Source organism: Mobula birostris, chromosome 18, assembly GCF_030028105.1.
Source record: "Mobula birostris isolate sMobBir1 chromosome 18, sMobBir1.hap1, whole genome shotgun sequence".
Lineage (NCBI taxonomy): Eukaryota > Metazoa > Chordata > Chondrichthyes > Myliobatiformes > Myliobatidae > Mobula > Mobula birostris.
The window spans coordinates 69,417,263-69,438,764 of NC_092387.1; the positions used below are offsets into that span (position 1 = coordinate 69,417,263).

General features: G+C 45.3%; 1 protein-coding gene across 7 annotated transcripts in view; it reads left to right on the forward strand.

Annotated features, from left to right (window-relative positions):
- The window catches only part of rassf4a (Ras association domain family member 4a), a 307,320-nt gene that overhangs the window by 254,873 nt on the left and 30,945 nt on the right, over window positions 1-21,502 (forward strand). The window contains exon 1 of one of the 7 annotated variants that reach the window (XM_072282916.1): window positions 16,383-16,503. The exons of the other annotated variants lie outside the window; for them this stretch is intronic. Coding sequence (XP_072139017.1) covers window positions 16,501-16,503 — 3 coding nt within the window. The 5' untranslated portion in view covers window positions 16,383-16,500. Of the gene's footprint in view, window positions 1-16,382; window positions 16,504-21,502 lie in introns of those variants that run through there. 7 annotated transcript variants of the gene reach the window in all.

Below are 21,502 nucleotides of genomic sequence, written 5' to 3' on the forward strand. Positions count from 1 at the left end.
TTGGCAGAGGGGTTTAAACTAATTTGGCAAGGGGGTGGGAACCAAAATGAAGGGACTCAGGATAGGACAGGTTGTAAAAGAAGCAGAGCTAGCGTGCAGTCAGACTGTCAGGAAGGGCAGACAGATGATAGGACAAGATTGCAGCCAGCTGGGTGAGTATCAGTTTATTAAGGATGCAGAATCAAAAAGGGTAGCAAATACAGTACTCAAAGTGTTATACCTCAATGCACGGAGTATAAGAAATAAGATGGTTGATCTTCTTGCACGATTACAGATTGTCAGGTATGATGTTGTGGCCATCACTGAATCATGACTGAAGGATGGTTGTAGTTGGGAGCTGAAAGTCCAGGGCAACACGTTGTATCGGAGGGATAGGAAGGTGGGCAGAGGGAGTGATATGGCTCTGCTGGTAAAGAATGGCATCAAATCAGTAGAAAAATGTGACATAGGACCAGAAGATAGTTGAGTTAAGAAACTGCAAGGGTAAAAGGACCCTGATGGCAGTTATATGCAGGACTCCCAACAGTAGCTGGGATGTGGACCTCAGATTACGATGGGAAGTAGAAAAGGCATGTCAAAAGGGCAATGTTATGATAGCCATGGGAGATTTTAACATGCAGGTCGAATGGGAAAATCAGTTAGGTAATGGATATCAAGAGAGTGAGTTTGTTAAATGCCTGCGAGATGTCTTATTACAGCAGTTTGTCATTGAGCCTACGAGGGGATTGGGTGTTATGTAATGAACTAGAGGTGATTAGGGAACTAAAGGTAAAAGAACCCTTAGGAGGCAATGATCACAATATGATTGAGTTGAACTTGAAATTTGATAGGGAGTCTGATGTAGCAGTATTTCAGTGAAGTAAAAGAAATTACAGTGGTATGAGAGAGGAGTTGGCCAAGGTAAATTGGAAGGAGATGCTGGCAGGGATGGCAGCTTCAGTTTCCAGAAAAAATAAGGAAGGTGCAGGATAGATGTTTTCCAAAAGCAAAGAAATTCTCAAATTGCAAAATAGTACAACCGTGGCTGACAATGTAAGTCAAAGCTAATGTAAAAGCAAAGCAGAGGGGATACGACAAAGCAAAATTTAGTGGTAAGTCAGAGGATTGTGAAGATTTTAAAATCCTACAAACAACAACTAGAAGAGTCATTAGGAGGGAAAAGATGAAATATGAAAGCAAGCTAGCAAACAATATCAAAGTGGATAGAAAAAACTTTTTTCAAGTGTGTAAAAAAATAAAGAGAGATGAGGGTGGATATAGGACAACTAGAAAATGAGACCGGAGAAATAATAAGAAGGGACAAGGAGATGGCAGATGAAATAAATGAGTATTTTGTATCAGTCTTCACGAGCAGTGTGCCAGATGTTGAAAGGTATGAGGGAAGAGAAGTGAGTGCATTTACTATTACAAAGGAGAGCCAGTGGATGTAGTGTACCTGGACTTTCAGAAAGCCTTTGATAAGGTCCCACATAGGAGATTAGTGGGCAAAATTAGAGCACATGGTATTGGGGGTAGGGTTAGTCCTGACGAAGGGTCTCGGCCTGAAACGTCGACTGTACCTCTTCCTAGAGATGCTGCCTGGCCTGCTGCGTTCACCAGCAACTTTGATGTGTGTTGATTGGGGGTAGGGTACTGACATGGATAGAAAATTGGTTGGCAGACAGGAAACAAAGAGAAGGGATTAACGGGTCCCTTTAAGAATGGCAGGCAGTGACTAGTGGGGTACCGTAATGCTCGGTGCTGGAACCGCAGCTATTTACAATATGCATTAATGATTTAGATGAAGGGATTAAAAGTAACATTAGCAAATTTGCAGATGGCACGAAGCTGGGTGGCAATGTGAAGTGTGAGGAGGATGTTATGAGAATGCAGGGTGACTTGGACAGGCTGGGTGAGTGGGCAGATGCAGTTTAATGTGGATAAATGTGAGGTTATCCACTTTGGTGGCAAGAACAGGAAGGCAGATTACTATCTGAATGGTGTCAAGTTAGGAAAAGGGGAAGTATAACGAGATCTAGGTGACCTTGTTCATCAGTCACTGAAAGTAAGCATGCAGGTACAGACAGTGAAGAAAGCTAATGGCATGTTGGCCTTCATAACAAGGAGAATTGAGCATAGGAGCAAAGAGGTCCTTCTGCAGTTGTACAGGGCCTTGGTGAGACCACACCTAGAGTATCGTGTGCAGTTTTGGTCTCCAAATTTGAGGAAGGACATTCTTGCTATTGAGAGAGTGCAGCGTAGGTTCACGAGGTTAATTCGCGAGATGGCGGAACTGTCATATGTTGAAAGATTAGTACGACTGGGCTTGTATACTCTGGAATTTAGAAGGATGAGAGGGGATCTGATTGAAACATGTAAGATTAATAAGGGATTGGACACGCTAGAGGCAGGAAACATGTTCCCGATGTTGGGGGAGTCCAGAACCAGAGGCCACAGTTTAAGAATAAGGGGTAGGCCATTTAGAACAGAGTTGAGGAAGAACTTTTTCACCCAGAGAGTTGTGGATATGTGGCACAAAATACTCTGCAGATGCTGGGGTCAAAGCAACACTCACAACACGCTGGAGGAACTCAGCAGGTCGGGCAGCATCCGCGGAAACGATCAGTCAACATTTCGGGCCGGAACCCTTCGTCAGGACTGTAGAGGGAGGGGGCAGAGGTCCTATAAAGAAGGTGGGGGGAGGGTGGGAAGGAGAAGGCTGGTAGGTTCCAGGTGAAAAACCAGTAAGGGGGAAGATCAAGGGGTGGGGGAGGGGAAGCAGGGAGGTGATAGGCAGGAAAAGTGAAGAAGGAATAAGGGAAAACACAATGGGTAGTAGGAGGTATACCTCGACTATACCCCTTCCCACCCTGCCACATGCAAAAATGCCATTCCCTATTCCCAGTTCCTCCGTCTCCGCCACATCTGCTCCGAGGATGAGGTTTTCCATTCCAGGACATCTCAAATGTCCTCTTTCTTTAAGGATGGTGATTTCCCTTCTGCTATCATTAATGATGCCCTCACCCGCACCTCCTCCATTTCCCGCACTTCGGCTCTCACCCCATCCTCCCGTCACCACAACAGGGACAGAGTTCCCCTTGTCCTCACCTACCACCCCACCAGCCTCCGGATCCAGCACATTATCCTCCGCAACTTCCGCCACCTTCAACAGGACCCCACCACTAAGCACATCTTTCCCTCTCCACTTTCCACAGTGATCGGTCCCTCCGTGACTCCCTGGTCCACACATCCCTCCCCATGGATCTCCCACCTGGCACTTATCCCTGTAAGCGTAAGTGCTACACCTGTCCCTACACCTCCTCTCTTGCCACCATTCAGGGCCCCAAACAGTCCTTCCAGGTGAGGCAACACTTTACTTGTGAGTCTGTTGGGGTCGTCTATTGCATCCGGTGCTCCCGGTGCGGCCTCCTTTACATCGGTGAAACCCGATGCAGATTGGGGGACCACTTCGTCGAGCACCTCCGCTCCGTCCACCACAGCAGACAGGATCTCCCAGTAGCCACCCACTTCAACTCTGCTTCCCACTCCAATCTGCGATATGTCCATACATGGCCTCCTCTACTGCCGTGATGAGGCTAAACTCAGGTTGGAGGAGCAACACCTCATATACCGTCTAGGTAGTCTCCAGCCGCTTGGTATGAACATAGAATTCTCTAACTTCCGGTAATTCCCTCCCTCTCCCTTCCCCTATCCCTATGTCACTCTGCCCCCGCCCCCAGCTGCCTATCACCTCCCTCATGGTCCCGCCTCCTTCTACTACCCATTGTGTTTTCCTCTATTCTTTCTTCACCTTTTCTGCCTATCACCTCCCTGCTTCCCCTCCCCCACCCCTTTATCTTTCCCCTTACTGGCCTTTCACCTGGAACCTACCAGCCTTCTCCTTCCCACCCTCCCCCCACCTTCTTTATAGGGCCTCTGCCCCCTCCCCCTACAGTCCTGACAAAGGTTTCCGGCCCGAAACGTCGACCGATCTTTTCCACGGATGCTGCCCGACCTGCTGAGTTCCTCCAGCGTGTTGTGAGTGTGGATCTGTGGAATGCTCACCTCAGAAGGCAGTGGAGGCCAATTCTCTGGATGCTTTCAAGAAAGATTTAGATAGAGCTCTAAAGATAGCGGGGTCAAGGGATATGGGGAGAAGGCAGGAACCGGATACTGATTGTGGATGATCAGCCATGATCACAGTGAATGGTGGTGCTGGCTCGAAGGGCCGAATAGCCTACTCCTGCACCTATTGTCTATTGTCTATAAGGGAGAAGATGCTCAAAAAGCTGGAAGACCTAAGGGTACATAAGTCACCCAGGCCAGAGGAACTGCACCCTAGGGTTCTGAAAGAGGGAGCGTTAGAGATTGATCTTTCAAATTATTGGACTCTGGCATGCTGCTAGAGGACTGGAAAATTGCAAATGTCACTCCACTCTTTAAGAAAGGATGAACGCAGCAGAAAGGAAATTGTAGAGCAGTTAGCCTGACTTCAGTGGTTGGGATGATGTTTGAGTCAATTGTTATGGATAAAGTTATGGAGTACTTGGTGGCACAGGACAAGACAGGACAAATTCAACATGGTTTCCTTAAGGAAAAATCTTGCCTGGTAAACCTATTGGAACTCTTTGAGGAGATTACAAGTAGGTTAGATAAAGGGGATGCGATGGCCGTTGTATATTTGGATTTTCAGAAGGCCTTTCTTAAGGTGCCACATATGAGTCTGCTTACGAAGTTAAGAGCCCATGGTATTACAGGAACGTTACTGACATGCGTAGGGCATTAGCTGATTGGTAGGAGGCAGCGAGTGGGAATAAGAGGATCCTTTTCTGGTTGGCTGCCAGTGACTAGTGGTGTTCTGCAGGGGTCGGTGTTGGGAACATTTCTTTTTATGCTGTATATAAATGATTTAGATGATGGAATAGATTACTTTGTTGCCAGGTTTGCAGATGATGAAAAGGTTGGTGGAGGGGCAGGTAGTGCTGAGGAAACAGGTAGGCTGCAGGACTTAGACAGATTAGGAGAATGGGCAAGTAAGTGGCAAATGAAATACAATGTTGGAAAATGCATGGTCATGCGCTTCAGTAGAAGAAATAAATGTACAGACCATTTTCTAAATAGGGAAAAAAATCCAAATATCTAAGGTGCAAAGGGATTGGGAGTTCTTATGGAGAACACCCTAAAGGTTAACTTACAGGTAGAGTCGGTTACCAGGAAGACAAATGCAATGTTAGCATTCATTTCAAGAGGTCTAGGATACAAGATCAGAGATGTGACACTGAGGCTTTATAAGGCACTGGTGGGACCTCACCTTGAGAATTCTGAACAGTTTTGGGCTCCTCATCTATTTAAGAAAAGATGTCCTGGCGTTGGAGCGGGCTCAGAGGAGGTTCACAAGGATGATTCCGGGAATGAAAGGGTTATCATATGAGGAACATTTGATAGCTCTGGGTCTGTTCTCGCTGGAATTTAGAAGGAATGGGGGGGATCTCATTGAAACCTTTTGAATGTAGAAAGGGCTAGACAGAGTAGATATGGAAAGAATGTTTCCCATGGTGGGGGAGTCTAGGACAAGAGGGCACAGCCTCAGGATAGAGGGGCGTCCACTTAAAACAGAAATGCAGAGAAATTTCATTAGCCAAAGGATGGCAGCTGTGGAGGCCAGGTCATTGGGTGTAATTAAGACAGACCTTGATAGGTTCATGATTGGACAGCATCAAAAGTTACAGGGAGAAGACCAGGAAGTGGGGCTGAGGAGGGGAAAAAAGGGATTAGCCACGATAGAATGGCAGAGCAGACTTGATGGGCTGAATGGCCTAATTCTGCTCCTATGTCTTATGGCTTCATGGAACTCTCTGCAGTTTGTGCTGTAATACTTGAGGGGAGGGAATTCCTAATCTTTGTATGTAAATAACTTGCAAAGAAGACTGAACATGTCACCTCACTTCGATTGGAAGATCTTATTTCATTTTAAAATAGAACATAAAACATTACAGCACAGGAACAGGCCCTTCGGCCCATAATATTCTGCTGTCCTCTTAACCTGCTCTAAGATTAATCTAACCTTTCCCTCCCACATTGCCCTACATTTTTCTTCCGTCCATGTGCCTATCTAAGAGTTTCTTAAATGTCCCTGATGTATCTGCCTCAACCACCACCCCAGCAGGGCATTCCAGACACCCACCACTCTGTGTGTAAAACTCTTACTTCTGACATCCCCCTATACTTTCATCCAATCACTTTTAAAATTATGCCCCCTCATATTTGCCATTTCCTCACTGGGGAAAAGTCTCTGGCTATCCATTTGAACTATTCCTCTTATCATCTTACAGACCTCTGTCCAATCACCTCTCTCAGCCTGTCCTTACAAGACATGCTTTCCAATTCATGCAACATCCTAGTAAATCTCCTCTGCAACTTTTCTAAAACTTCTACATCATCCCTGTACTGGGCCGACAAGAACTGAACATAGTGTTGCAAGTGCTAATCTTACCAGGGTTTTGTACAGCTGCAACATAAGTTTGCAGCTCTTGGATTCAAAGCAATTTTATTAGTGAATATATGTCCATTGTAGTGGTTCAGTGAAGTGTGGCTCTGCATATTGAAACCTTGGCAAGCAGTTGGGGAATTACAGAGGGTGGGGAGAGCTTCCTTCCTTAAGCTGAGCTCATATTTCTTCATCTTTCCAGATAGCTGATCCTCAACGAATTGCACTGACTTGGTCTTTTCAATGCTTTTACAAAACCCATTGGTTCCAAAACAAAGAGAATTGTCCAACTTTCCATCCTGTTCTAAATGGAGCCAACTTCTGATTCCAACTAATGGGTCTGCTCTAAAGGTGGATCGATTCGGTAATAAAGTTGCTAGTTATTGGTCTTCAGATATATAGCTGGACTGTAGATTTTTGTAAAGAATCATTCAATAAGACAAACCAGATGCTGTTTCTTTCAGTGAATCTCATATTTTGAGCTATCAGGGTCTTTTACAGATTGCAGACTATTCTGTGAACTATCGGGAGAGACTGAACAAACTTGGATTGTTTTCGCTGAGTGTTAAAACCTGAGGCAAGACCTGATAGAGGGCTATAAAAATGAGACAAATAGATAGGATAGCTAGACTTTTTTCCTCAAAGTGGAAATTTCAAACACTCCAGGGCATTTGTTTAAGGATTGAAGGGTGACAGTTTAGAACGTAACAAAGGAGCAGAATTAGGCCATTCAGCCCATTGAGCCTGCTCTGCCATTCCATCGTGGTTGATCCTGGATCCCACTCAACCCCGTAACCTGCCTTCTCACCATATCCTTTGATGACCTGACCATTCAGGAAAATGATCAAGTTCTGCCCTTAAATACAAACGTATATCCACGGACTTGGCCTCCACCACAGGCAGAGCATTCCACAGATTTACCACTCACTGGCTAAACAAAATTCATCTTTACCTCTCTTCTGAAAGGTTGCCCCTCAATTTTGAGGCTGTGTCCTCTAGTTCTGGATACCCCACCAGAGGAAACATCTTCTACACATCCACCCTATCTAGTCCTTTCAACATTCGGTCGGTTTCAATGATTTCCCCCCTGCCCCCACATTCTTCTAAGTTTCAGTGAATACTCCAAATGTGGCCTGACTAGTGTCTTATAAAGGCCCAGAATTATCTCCTTTCTTTTATATTCTATTCCCTTTGAAATAAATGCCAACATTGCATTTGCCTTCTTTACCAGAGACTCAACCTGTGAATTAACCTTCTGGGAGTCTTGCACGAGGACTCCCAAGACCCTCTGCACCTCTGATGCTTGAACCTTCTCCTCATTTAGATAATACTCCGCACTATTGTTCCTTTTATCAAAATTCATTATCATACGTTTTGCAGCACTATATTCCATCTGCTTCATTTTTGCCCATTCTTCCAATTCGTCTAAGTCCTGCTGCAATCGCATTGCTTCCTCAACACTACCTACACCTCCATCTATCTTTGTATCATCCGCAAATTTTGCCACAAAGCCATCAAGTCCCCAATACTGACCCCTGAAGAACACGACTAGTCACTGGCAGCCAAACAGAAAAGGCCCTCTTTATTCCTACTCACTGCCGCCTGCCTGTCAACCATTCCTCTATCCATGCCAGAATCTTTCCTGCAATGCCACAGGATGTTATCTTCGGCAGCCTGGTATGGCACTTTATCAAAGCCTTCTGAAAATCCAAGTAAATGATATGAATTGAATTGACTTTATTACTTACATCCTTCATAAACATGAGAAGTAAAAATCTTTATGTTACGTCTCTGTTCCAATGTGCAATGTACAATTATAGTAACTTATAATACAGGATGGTCAATATAACAGAAATACAGTTGTGTCAGCATGAATTAATCAGTCTGATGGCCTGGTGGAAGAAGTTGGTCCTGGCTTTTATGCTGCGGTACTGTTTCCCAAATGGTAGCAGCTGGAACAGTTTGTGATGGGGGTAACTTGGGTCCCCAATGATCCTTCGGGCCCTTTTTACACACCTGTCTCTTAAATACCCTGAACAGTGGGAAGTTCACATCTACAGATGCGCTGGGCTGTCCGCACCACTCTCTGCAGAGTCCTGTGATTGAGGGAGGTACAGTTCCCGTACCAGACAGTGATGCAGCCAGTCAGGATGCTCTCAATTGTGCCCATGTAGAAAGTCCTTAGGATCTGGGGACTCATGTCAAACTTCTTCAACTGTCTGAGGTGAAAGAGGAGCTGTTGTGCCTTTTTTGCCACACAGCTGGTGTGTACAGACCACGTGAGATCCTCGATGATGTTAAAGCTGAGGAACTTAAAGCTGTTCACCCTCTCAACCCCAGGTCCATTGATGTCAATAGAGGTTAGCCTGTCTCCATTCCTCCTGTAATCCACAACCAGCGAAGGGTCTCGGCCTGAAACGTCGACTGCACCTCTTCATAGAGATGCTGCCTGGCCTGCTGCGTTCACCAGCAACTTTGATGTGTGTTGCTTGAATTTCCAGCATCTGCAGAATTCCTGTTGTTTGCCTTTGTGTTTGTGATGTTGAGGGAGAGGTTGTTTTCTTGACACTACAGACTTCCTCTCCGTAGGCTGCCTCATTATTATTTGAGATTCGGCCAATCAGTGTAGTGTCAACAGCAAATTTAATTAGCAGATTGGAGCTGTGGGTGGCCACACAGTCATTGGTATACAGAGAGTAAAGGAGGGGGCTTAGGACACAAACCTGAGGGGCACCTGTGTTGGGGTCAGAGGGGCAGAGGTGAGGAAGCCCACTCTTACCACCTGCTGGCGATCTGACAGGAAGTCCGGGATCCAGCTGCACAAGGCAGGGTGGAGGCTGAGTTCCCCGAGCTTCTTGTCGAGCCTGAAGGGAATTATGGTGTTGAATGTTGAACTGTAGTCCAAGAACAGCATTCTCACATAAGCATGCTGTATTGTTTTCTTGTATGTTTAACCTGCAAAGTTTTAGTTATTTCTAAAGTAAAATTTTCAGTCTGTTGCAAAGAGATGTTTGTCTTGCTCATGATAACATTTTTGAAGTTAGGGTATTTCTTAGGCAAAATTTGTGCAACTTCAAGGGAACAATGTTTGGAAGATAACAGCTCGATTCCTTGTACTTCAGAGTAGCAATAGTGCAATTATTCAAGTCGAGTATGATGTTGTCCGAAGTAGATGTCTGTTGGTGGCTGTAGAATCCAATCCAGGCCTGCCTAATTCGTTACTCGCTCATGGCCACGGGACTTTATCTGGGACGTTAAGGTGGGTTCACTTAATGGAGAACACCTGTGTGTGACTTTGTTTAACCTGAGGAGGATGATGCGTGGGCATCACCACATGATCCTTGACACATCAGGGTCACAGTCCAGTGGCACGGCATCCAAGATGACTGGGACTGTTCACTGCTGCGGCCTTTCTCCACCTTACCTGCCGTTGTGTCGTGTCATCATCTTCCAGCAACTTCACCTTTGAGGTCTCGGTTGGATCGCTATTTGACTGGGACCTTCCCCTTGACCTTACCACCATAGGTGACCCTACCAGGAGCCCAGTGCCGAATGGCTAAGCTCCAGACTGCATCGCTTTTGGGATCTCAGGGACTCACCAGCCTCTTCGCCATCATGAGGTGATGATCCTCGGAGAAGAGTATCAGCCAAACAACCAGGCAATGGCCAGCTTCAAAGGGGAAGTAGAGGTATCTCCAGGGAGGGTTGCAGTTGTGTTTCAACAGTTAATCACATGTCCTGAGTAAGTCTACTTTAAATCTGCACTTTGAGTTGCGGAGCCAATGTTTGGCTGTAGTTTTGACATGCTTCATGAAAAAGTAAAGTGAATGTAAGATTGCTAATTCTCCTCACTCTGTTGCTGGCTATGATTTCATGTCTCTCTGGAATTCCCCTCACTTCAATGTTCAAGTGCTCTCCCTTACCTTAAGGTGGTCCTTAAAATCCCTTCCCTGGGCCAGGATTTTGGTCAGCTGTCACAAAATCTCCTTTAAGGAACTTTTTTTAATATGTAACGTGTGTGCAGGTATTATACAAGTTAAAGGTACTGTAAAGACATAGCCTCAGTGGCCATTTTATTAGGTACACCTCATTAACGCAAATATCTAATCAGCCAATCATGTGGCAGCAACTCAATGCATGAAAGCATGTGAACCTGGTCAAGAGGTTCAGTTGTTGTTCCAACCAAACATCAGAATGGGGAAGTGCTTTCAGCAAAAACACTCTCCAGTAACCTTTAAGCTATGAAGCTGCCAAATCATACCAAATAACACATAAAAATACACAGCCTATATAAAGTAGAAATAATGTATGTACAGTGTAGTATCACTTACTGGAATCGGGAAGACAGCACCGAGCACACTGATGATGGTGTGTTAGGCTGAGTCGTCGGAGGTTGGGGTGCTGGGGTGGTGCAGTGGCCCCCACCCTCCCGGCCGCTGACCGATACCGATCTGCAAAGCATGCAGCAGTCCAGCGGTGGCTGGGACACACCTAGCACATCTTTAAGAAAAAAGCCGAAATAAACAAGCTAATTAATTAGGTGCCGCCCGGCACGTAAATGTCAGCCCAGATCAGAGGCGACACAATTGGCAATCGCCTCTGATCTGGGCTGACATTTACGTGCCGGGCGGCACCCAATTAATTAGCTTGTTTATTTGGGCTTTCTTCTTAAAGATGTGCTGGGTGCGTCCCAGCTACCGCTGCATTCTCCGCGGCAATTAATCGGTACGCGGCGGGGGTTGGGGTGGTGGGGCACTGGGGTGTCATCTCATTGTCCATCAGGGCAGGCAGGTCATCTTCTTCTATGTCTGCCTGCCTCGATGTCGAAGGTCGAGGTTCATTGTCTGCTGTGGCTGATGTGGAAGGCTTGAAAAACGACAGTATGCTTGACTGCTAGCCTCACGCATTTTTCTATCATACAATTCTTTGTAAGCACTCAAACCATCTTGCAAATATGCCCTAAACCGACGTACCTTTTCAAAATTGAAGTCGTACTTTATCATTGCAGTGAAAATCTCATGCAGTTGCTTCACGTTCAGTTCCTGGACGACTTCACTTTCGGTCCGTTCGCTACAGCACTCGGTTTCGATTGTTATCCTTTCCTCTTCCAATTGCATCAGCTCTTCATCTATCAGTTCTTGGTCATGGGATGCCAGACCTCTTCAACATCATCTTCGTCAACTTCCACAAGCCAAACTCACTTTGTCCTTACTTCATTCACTACAATCGAGATGCTTAATTATGTCTAGTTTTACGCTAAATGTAACATCCTTATGAGCTCTTTTAGGCTTTTCAGATACCTTAGAACTTACCTTGCTGACGGATGCTCACAGGCATGTGTTTAAGCAATGCTGGCTAGAATGCAGTTCTGAATCTGGGGGAGGAGCTCGGCTGCTCGGGGCACGCGCTGCCTTTTTTCGTAACAGCAAAAACACCTTCTGTTAGCGAAAACAGATAACTAATGTGGGTCTTTCGTAACAGTGAGGTTTCGTAAAGTGAACGTTCGAAAAGCGGGGGACACCTGTAGTCTATAAATTCGCTAATGCACATTTTCATCCAAGTATTTATATATATCGCAAACAGCAAAGGTCCCAGTTTGGATCCATGCCAAACACCACAAGTAATGGATCTCCAGCCAAAATAAGATCCATTGACCAATGTCCTCTGTCTTCTATGAACAATGCAAATCCGAGTTCAAACAACCAAGTCTTCGTGGATCCCAAGCGTCTTAATCTTCTGGATGACTCCAACATGACAGAGCTTGTCAAATGCGTTACCATGAGATACTTTATCAAATGCCTTACCATGACGAACTTTATCAAATGCCTTACCATGAGATACTTTATCAAATGCCTTGCGACTGTTGGAAATATTCAGCAGATCAGGAAGGATCTGTGGAAAGAAACCATGTTAATGTTTTGCCTAGAATACTAGTTCTGTTTCCCCTCTCCATAGATGCTACCAACTTCAATAGGTTTCACTAGGTACATTTAATGTCAGAGAAATGTATACAATATACATCCTGAAATTCTTTTTCTTCACAAACATCGGTGAAAACAGAGTGCCCCAAAGAATGAATGACAGTTAAACGTTAGAACCCCAAAGTGCTGCTTTTTCCGAGCCCCGCGGAAAGGCTCAGGTCCCCGGGCACACACCTCCCGGCAGCTAATGCGCTACTGCCAATCTTCCGTGTTCTCCCATACTGCTTCATTCAGGGGCACCAGCCTAGAATCAGCCCGTCTCCAGAGCTACGAAAGCATGCTGATCTTCCAGGCTGCATCCTTGGCATATCAAAAAGCGTGCCTGTCGTGAGGCCCTGAGAGCGGGTCCCATTCCTACAAAGAACAGAAGTCAGCATGTAACTCCAGGTCAGGGTCTTCAAAAGAAACTTGAAAGAGAAAAAAAAGAGATATCAAAGGTAGAAATAGAGCTATTTCTGAAGATGCAAGCAAATGTTCTCATTTCAGATCTCAGCATCTGCAGATTTTTCTCTGTGCTGAGGAGTTAGAACATAAACAGTACAGTACAGGCCATTCAGCCCGTAAAGTGTGCTAACCTGTTCACCCACTCTAAGATCAGTCCCTTCCCTCCTACATAGCCCTACATTTTTCTATCATCCCCCTGCCTGAGTCTCTTAAATCATTTTGATTTTATAATCTGAATGAGTTCTTTCTTGTAAAAATTGTGTATAATTTATGTTTAATTTATGTTTTATTCATCCATATGCCTAAGTTTATTGATCCACTCAGGATCAATAAAGTATTCATTAATATTAGTATTAAATGCCCCTAGTGTATCTGCCACCCCAGCGGGGTGTTTCACACACCCACCACATTCTGTGTAAAGGACATCCCACTGGATTTTACTACAATCACCTTAAAAAATTATGCCCTTTAGTATTTGAATTTAAGTTTTTGAAAACTTGTAGAAATAGACAGAGCAAAGGGAAACTGGTCAGTTTTGCAGTTTAGTTTTTATTCCCTCTCACCCCAGCCTTAAACTTCCTCCGTGGGCAACTCTTTCCTTGACTGTAACGAGGATGAGTGTCCCTCACAGTGTTGGGAATGGCCTGAGCAAATAGAATCAGAATGCATGACTTGATACAGAAATTAGGAAGTAGTCTTCTTGAACCGCAGCCCAGCCAATTCCGAAACCTCAGAGCAAAGGAATCCTCCTTTTCTGATAATGTTTCTCGGTAGAAACCAAACGGCTGTGGGTGGAACAGCCACAGTATGTTCACAGGCAACCTTAAGTTCAAATGTTATGTTGAAGTTTAATTGTCATTCAACCATACATGAATACCCATGAATACAGCCAGATGAAACAGCGTTACTCTGGGGCCGAGGAAAAAAACACATTACCAACAGTCATACATAACACAAGCTACATAAAGCACATAAGATAGCAGAAGCATATAGTCAGTCATACAAAAAGATAATAATATAGCCCAAACAACAGGAATTCTGCAGATGCTGGAAATTCAAGTAGCACACATCAAAGTTGCTGGTGAACGCAGCATGCCAGGCAGCATCTCTAGGAAGAGGTACAGTCGACGTTTCGGGCCGAGACCCTTCGTCAGGACTAACTGAAGGAAGAGTTAGTAAGAGATTTGAAAGTGGGAGGGGGAGAGGCACATTCTCTGGGTTCCCCCCCCCCCCCATCTTTCTCCCTGGGCCTCCCGTCCCATGATCCTCTCATATCCCTTTTGCCAATCACCTGTCCAGCTCTTGGCTCCATCCCTCCCCCCTCCTGTTTTCTCCTATCATTTTAGATCTCCCTCTCCCCCTCCCACTTTCAAATCTCTTACTAGCTCTTCCTTCAGTTAGTCCTGACGAAGGGTCTCGGCCTGAAACGTCGACTGCACCTCTTCCTAGAGATGCTGCCTGGCCTGCTGTGTTCACCAGCAACTTTGATGTGTGTTGCTCAAGCAAATCTTGTCGGGTTAGCAATCATCTCAATACGGATTATTGTATGCAGTTTCAGTGAGCATGGTGCTGAGATTTTATGGCTTTTTATCTGCTCTTGAATCGCAATCAGGTTTATTATCACTGACATACACTCAGTGGGCACTTTATTAGGAACAGTTGTTCCCTGCTCGTTAATATAGCCCAATTCCCTGAGTGTCATGTCCACAACCTATGGACTCACTTTCAAAAACTCTTAATTTCAAGTTCTCAATTTTTATTGCTTATTTATTATAATTATGTTTCTTTCTATTTACTGTGAATGCCCATGAGAAAATGAATGGGTCATCAATCTACAGGACTCACAAGGAATCATTAAAAAAAAAGTGTTACTGAGAACTAATAAGATCCACAGCATGAATTTTCCAGAAACTGGGGTTAGTCAGCATTCATTTGATTAGGATTACAGACCCCAGCGTCACCAGCAGAGACAGGATGAAATGCACATGGTGTAATTTTCCAAAATGCTGATTAATGGTCTGGCTCTTAGTCGGTGACTAATGTTTACAGTTACTGCTTTTAGGCTGATAGTTCTGTCTGTTTTCACTTTCACTGTATGCCCAAGCTGCCCTGAGGTCCTGTTAGTCTGCAGGTGTTCAGTGTGCAGTATGGTGCAATTTCAGAGGCAACTCAGCGGATGTTCAAATTCCAGCTCAAAGATAATATGAATCTCATTTGTTCTTGTGAGGAATGTGAAAGTTGCATATAGAAATGCGGGTCTTTCTTGCAGCTATAAACATAGAAATATTCATAGCAGAAGTAAACGTCTCTTCCCCCTCCACCATCAGATTTCTGAATGTTCCTTGAGCACTACCTTTTAAAGTTCAAAGTAAATTTATTCTCAGAGTACGTATACGGCAACATAGAAAACCATGAGATTCATTTTCTTCTGGGCATTCACGGCAACTTGTCATAAGGCAACGGACCCAAATACAAGACACAGACACTGAAGTACTAGGAACTGGACTGGACTAGAGTTAGGCACAGGACAGGACACAGACTAGGAGCTGGGACAGGAACACAGATTTGGGCTCGGACTTTTGCGAGGAAAGCGGGACCAGGACATGGAACTGAGAACTAGGAGCCTGGGCTTGGACTCCAAGCCGGAGACTGGACAAGGACCCAGAATCTGGGTCCTGACTTAGGCTCAGACCCCAGAACTAGGTGAGGACATGACGTGGCTGCAGGACTGGGTGAGGCTCAGCTGCAGGACTAGACATGGAACTCCTGCACAGGACGAGGCACATGGACAGGTCAAGAACCTGAAACCTTGACTTGGTCTTGGGAGAACAGGAACATAAAGCCTTGGTCTTGGGAGAACAGAAACACAGAGACATGGAACACAGAGCTGGGACCCCTCCTTGGGAACAGGACTTGGGACCAGGGCTCTACACAGAGTCAGGACCCCTCCTAGGGAGCAGGACGTAGGGCCGGGACTGGTACACAGAACACTGAGAGACGGTTCTCAACACAGGGTAGCGGCAAACGGCCAGACCTACCCAATGAAGGCATGGACACAGAGACGGTTCCCAACACAAGGTAGCGGCAAACAGCCGGAATTACCCAGAGAAGGTGTGGACACGGGCAAGGTTGCAGGCAAAGCTTCAGGCAAAGGCTTCAGAAGGAAAGTGAAGGGAAGGGAACAGTCCAGCAAATGAAGCGCTCTCTCTCTCTCTCTCTCTCTCTCTCTGTCTTGTTTTACGGCGACTGGCACCCAGCTTAATGGTGCATTACCGCCACCTTCTGCTCCAGAGTGCGCAATAGACTTAGATTCTAAATCCCTTCACCCAATACCCTAACCTAAACTTTATCCTCCCAACTTTGGCCATCCTAGTACCCTATTCCTGTTTATCCATCATATCCTAAATTTAAAAAAATCCTGTACCCAGCAAATGAAGCTGAACCCAGGAGCTATTTATGCAGCCAGCCCAAAATGAGAGTCAGGTGCCTCAATTAGAGCACCCAACAGAACAAGGAAAACTGGAAAACCTGGAATACGGATCAATGGACCGGACCGTGAACCAGAATACGGTCTCCACGGACCGGACCATGACATAACTACAAAGAAACATGGTAATAATTATTATTATTATAACAACAACAAAGGCAATAAATACTTACACTATTTCTATATTAAAGTACTCTTTTGGCATAATATCTTGGTCTAGAACCGATCTGGACAACTTACAGAGAAAAATAACTGAAATGACAAATTTCAGAAAACACTATGTACATTTGAATGCGCTTAGATTAACACTACCTAGGACAGAAGGGAGAAGAGGAGTAGCAGACATTAAAAATCTACACAACAGTCAGATAAAACTTCTCAGGATATATTTTCATTAATGAAAACAGGATTCAGCACACCACACAAGCATATGCAATTATGATAAGAAGTACACACCACTAAATTTAAATGAGAGCCCAACCCAGAAAAATGAAGACATTATCACCAATGAAGAAAACATTACCCAATGGAAGAGCTTGACCCTCCACGGAAGACATCCCCACAATCTAAGCAGACTAGATGTCAACAAGGAAGTGTTGGCGCCTGCCTCACAGTTTGGAGACCTCTTCCCAGAGACAGAAGGTTTCCTTGTGACAATACAGGACCAGGCGGTTAACACAAAAAATTATCAAAAGTACACAACAAAAAACAACAAATTCAAGATGATAAATATAGAAAATGCCAAGAAAATCAGAAACAATCTAACACATTACAGGCTTTTGTCGCAATTTAACTCAATCTGATTACTTACACAGGCACAATCAAGTGGCAAACATCATTCAACAAAATCTTGCTTTAAAATGCAACTTCATAAATGAAATCACACCTTTCTATAAGTTTCAAGGTCAGAATACCTCAAATTATATTATGACCGATCTGATTACAGATAGAATAATTCATAATAATTGTCCAGATAAAATAATACAGGATAAACAAGAACAACTTAACTATTAGATATAGCCACTCCAAACACAAATAACTTACTGAAATCAGTCAGTGAAAAACACCAGAAATATGCTGAATTAAAAGAGGAAATTGAAAGACTTTGGAACATGAACAAGGTATACATTGTCTCGATAGTAATATCTACAACTGGCATCGTCCCAAAGTCACTACATAGTAGCATCAAACAATTAGGGCTACACAGTAATATTCATGTAAATCTTCAGAAAGCCGCAATACTAACCACCACTAGAATAGTCCAGAAGTTCCTAGCACTTGACAAAAGAGCATGCTTGGCTATGCCTGCACTTCAACTTTTACCAGCTTGAGCTGAGAAAAAATAAATAATAATAAATAAGCAATAAATATGGGAATTTCAGGTGAAGAGTTCTTGAAAGTGAGTCCGTAGGCTGTGGAGTGAAGTGAGTACATTCCCTTTTCCTCTTAACCAGGGCCTCAATATCTCTTGAAACCCAAGGATCCATACACCTGTTATCTTTACCTTTTATTCTGAGAGGCACATTCAAGCTTTGTACTCTCATAATTTTGCTTTTGAAGGCCTCCCACTTTCCAAGTGTACCTTTGCCAGAAAGCAGCCTGTCCCAATCCACACTTGCCAGGTAATTTCTGATACCATCAGAACTGGCTTTTCTCCAATTTAGAAACTCAACTCCCAGACCAGACCTATCTTTTTCCATATTTACTTTGAAACTAATGGAATTGTGGTCACTGAAGGCAAAGTACTCCCCTACACAAACTTCTGTCACCTGCCCCGTCTCATTCCCTAATAGCAGATCCAGTATTGTGTGCTCTCTCATTGGGACTTCTACATTCTGAGGAAGGAAACTTTCCCGAACACACTTGACAAACTCTATCCCATCTAGTCCCTTTACAGAAACACAAAATAATCTGCAGATTAGTGGTGGGGTCCTGTTGAAGTTCCACCACTAAGCACATCTTTCCCTCTCCACCCCTCTCCGCTTTCCGCAGGGATTGGTCCCTCTGCGACTCCCTTATCCACACGTCCCTCCCCACTGATCTCCCACCCGGCACTTATCCCTGTAAGCGTAAGTGCTACACTTGTCCCTACACCTCCTCTCTTGCAACCATTCAGGGCCCCAAACAGTCCTTCCAGGTGGGGCAACACTTCACTTGTGAGTCTCTTGGGGTCATCTATTGCATCCGGTGCTCCCAGTGCGGCCTCCTCTATATCGGTGAAACCCGACGCAGATTGGGGGACCGCTTCGTCGAGCACCTCCACTCCGTCCGCCACAACAGACAGGATCTCCTGGTAGCCACCCACTTCAACTCTGCTTCACATTCCCATTCAGATATGTCCATACATGGCCTCCTCTACTGCCATGATGAGGCTAAACTCAGGCTCACCTCATATACCATCTAGGTAGACTCCAGCCACTTGGTATGAACATAGAATTCTCCAACTTCCAGTAATTCCCTCCCCCTCCCTTCCCCTATCCCTATTTCACTCTACCCCCTCCCCCAGCTCCCTCATGGTTCCGCCTCCTTCTTCTACCACCCATTGTTTTCAGGGCTATGATGCCAATGCTTCCCCTCCCCCACCCCTTTGTCTTTCAAATTACTGGTCCTTCAACTGAAGCTACAAGCATTCTTCAAATCCTTCCCCACCTTTCATTCTTCAGTGCTGATGAAGAGTTCCGGCCCGAAACATCAATTCATCGTTTCTGACTGATGCTGCCCGACCCTCTGAGTTCATCTAATCCCTTTACAGTATGGGAGTCCCAGTCAACTTGTGGAAAGTTAAAATCACCTACAATAACAACCTTATCTTTCCTGCAACAGTCTACGATTTCTCAAAAATGTTGTTCCTTTAAGTCTCGCGGACTGTTGGGTGGTCAATCCTATAGCCCCATTAACGTGGTCATACCTTTCTTATTTCTCAGTTCCACCCATAGAACCGAGTTCTTCAGTCTGTTCTGACTGAGCCCTGCAGTGACATTTTCCCTGAAGTGTAAAACCACCCCTTCTCCTATAATCCCTCACACTCTGTCACATCTAAAACAACACAACTCCAGAACAGTGAGCTGCCAGTCCTGCCCCTCCTGCAACCAAGTCTTACTAATGGCTACAACGTCATAATTCCAGGTGTTGATCCATGCCCTGAGCTCATCTGTCTTTCCTACGATACTTCTTTCATTGAAATATACGCAGCTCAGGAAATTAGCCACACCATGCTCAACCTTTTGGTTCCCGACTTTGCCTGAGGTCTTACCAACATCTGCCTCCACAAGCTCTCCACCAACTGTTCTGGCACTCTGGTTCGTATCCCCCTGCAACTCTAGTGTAAACCCCACTGTGCAGCATTAACAAAACTTCCCACGAGGATATTAGTCCCCTCCAGTTCAGTAACTGGCCGTCTCTTCTGTACAGGTCCCACCATCCCTGGATGAGAGCCCAATGATCCAAAAATCCCTGCTACGTCAACTCCTTAGCCATGTGTTAAACTGTATAGTCTTCCTAGTTCTGGCCTCACTAGCACGTGGCACGGGTAGCAATCCTGAGATCACAGCCCTGGAGGCCCTGCACTCCCTGACCTCCCTTCACAGAACCTCGTCACTCCTCCTACCCATGTCATCGGTACCTACATGGACCACGACTTCTGGCTGTTCACCTTCCCACTTAAGAATGCTGAGGACTTGATCCATGATGTCCCACACCCTGGCACCTGAGAAGCAATATACCATCCAGGACTCTCGTTCTCACCCACAGAAACTCCTTCCTGTTCCGCTAACGAATTCCCTGTCACTACAGCATGCCTCTTCTCCCCCCCAGCTCCAACTCCTCAACATGTTTTGTTAGAAGCTGCAGCTGGATGAACTTCTCACAGTTGTAGTCATCAGGGACACTGGAGGTCTCCCTGCTTTCCCACATCCTGCAAGAGGAGCATTCCACTATCCTGCCTGGCATCTCTGCTGTCCTCATTGATCAAATGTAAAGTGGGAGGGGGGACCCTGTACCTTCATCTTTTTGTTTTTGCCTTCTCTGATGGAGATTTCTCTTTGCTGAAGCCTCGAAGAGCTAAAGCCTCAGAATTCCACTCTGACAATGGCCACTGTGACAGTGGCCACTCCACTTGCCCCTGCCACTGTGACAGTGGCCACCCCACTTGCCCCTGCCACTGTGACAGTGGCCACCCCACTTGCCCCTGCCACTGTGACAATGGCCACCCCACTTGCCCCTGCCACTGTGACAGTGGCCACCCCACTTGCCCCTGCCTTACTTTAATCTGTTCTTGCTGATCGACCCCAAACGCCAATTGGCCACTGCTCAAAGCTCCAAAGAACTGCCACGGGTCATTGCCTTTAGTAGTCAGGCAGCAACCTTGAGTGATTTACGTCCTGTCAAACCTCTGATCTCTCCGATTCATCACTGGTCAAAGCTCCAAAAAACTGCCCTGAGTCGCTGCTTTTTATAATTGATCTGTGACCGTGATTGGAGCAGAATTAGGCCACTCGGCCTATCGAGCCTGCTCTGCCATTCAATTATGGCTGTTATATTATCCCTCTCAACCCCATTCTCCCGCCTTCTCCCCGTGACCTTTGACACCCTGGTGTAGAATAAGACATCTGATGTCAGTACTGATACTCAGAGCAGGATCAGGTTCATTTTCACTAATGTGTCATTGAATTCGTTGTTTTTCAGCAACAAATGCAAAATGTTAAAGAATTACATTAAATTATAAAACGAAACATAAACAAACAAATAGGAGATCAGTATGGAGAGGTGGTGTTCATGAGGCTCCCATACCTCCTCCTGAGAAGAGGACATGTCTTTGATGATGAAGGTCTTTTATGATGGATGCCACATTCTTGAGGCACTGCCTATTTATTGTACCCCACAAATGAAACGTCCTGCCTTATTCCCAGCCTGCTGTATACTTCCTGAGCCCTGAGTTGGGCTCCAGTTGGCAAGCCTGCTGTGTGGTGTGCTGCCCAGACTTGTCAGGCGTGTGTTGAAATGTTTGACAACGATCAGAGAATTGAGAGTGCGCCATACACACTGGCTGGATGTTAACACCAGCCTTTGTAAATATGTGGACAAGGAGACAGTCCTGATGGAGGGTCTCGGCTCAAAACATCGACT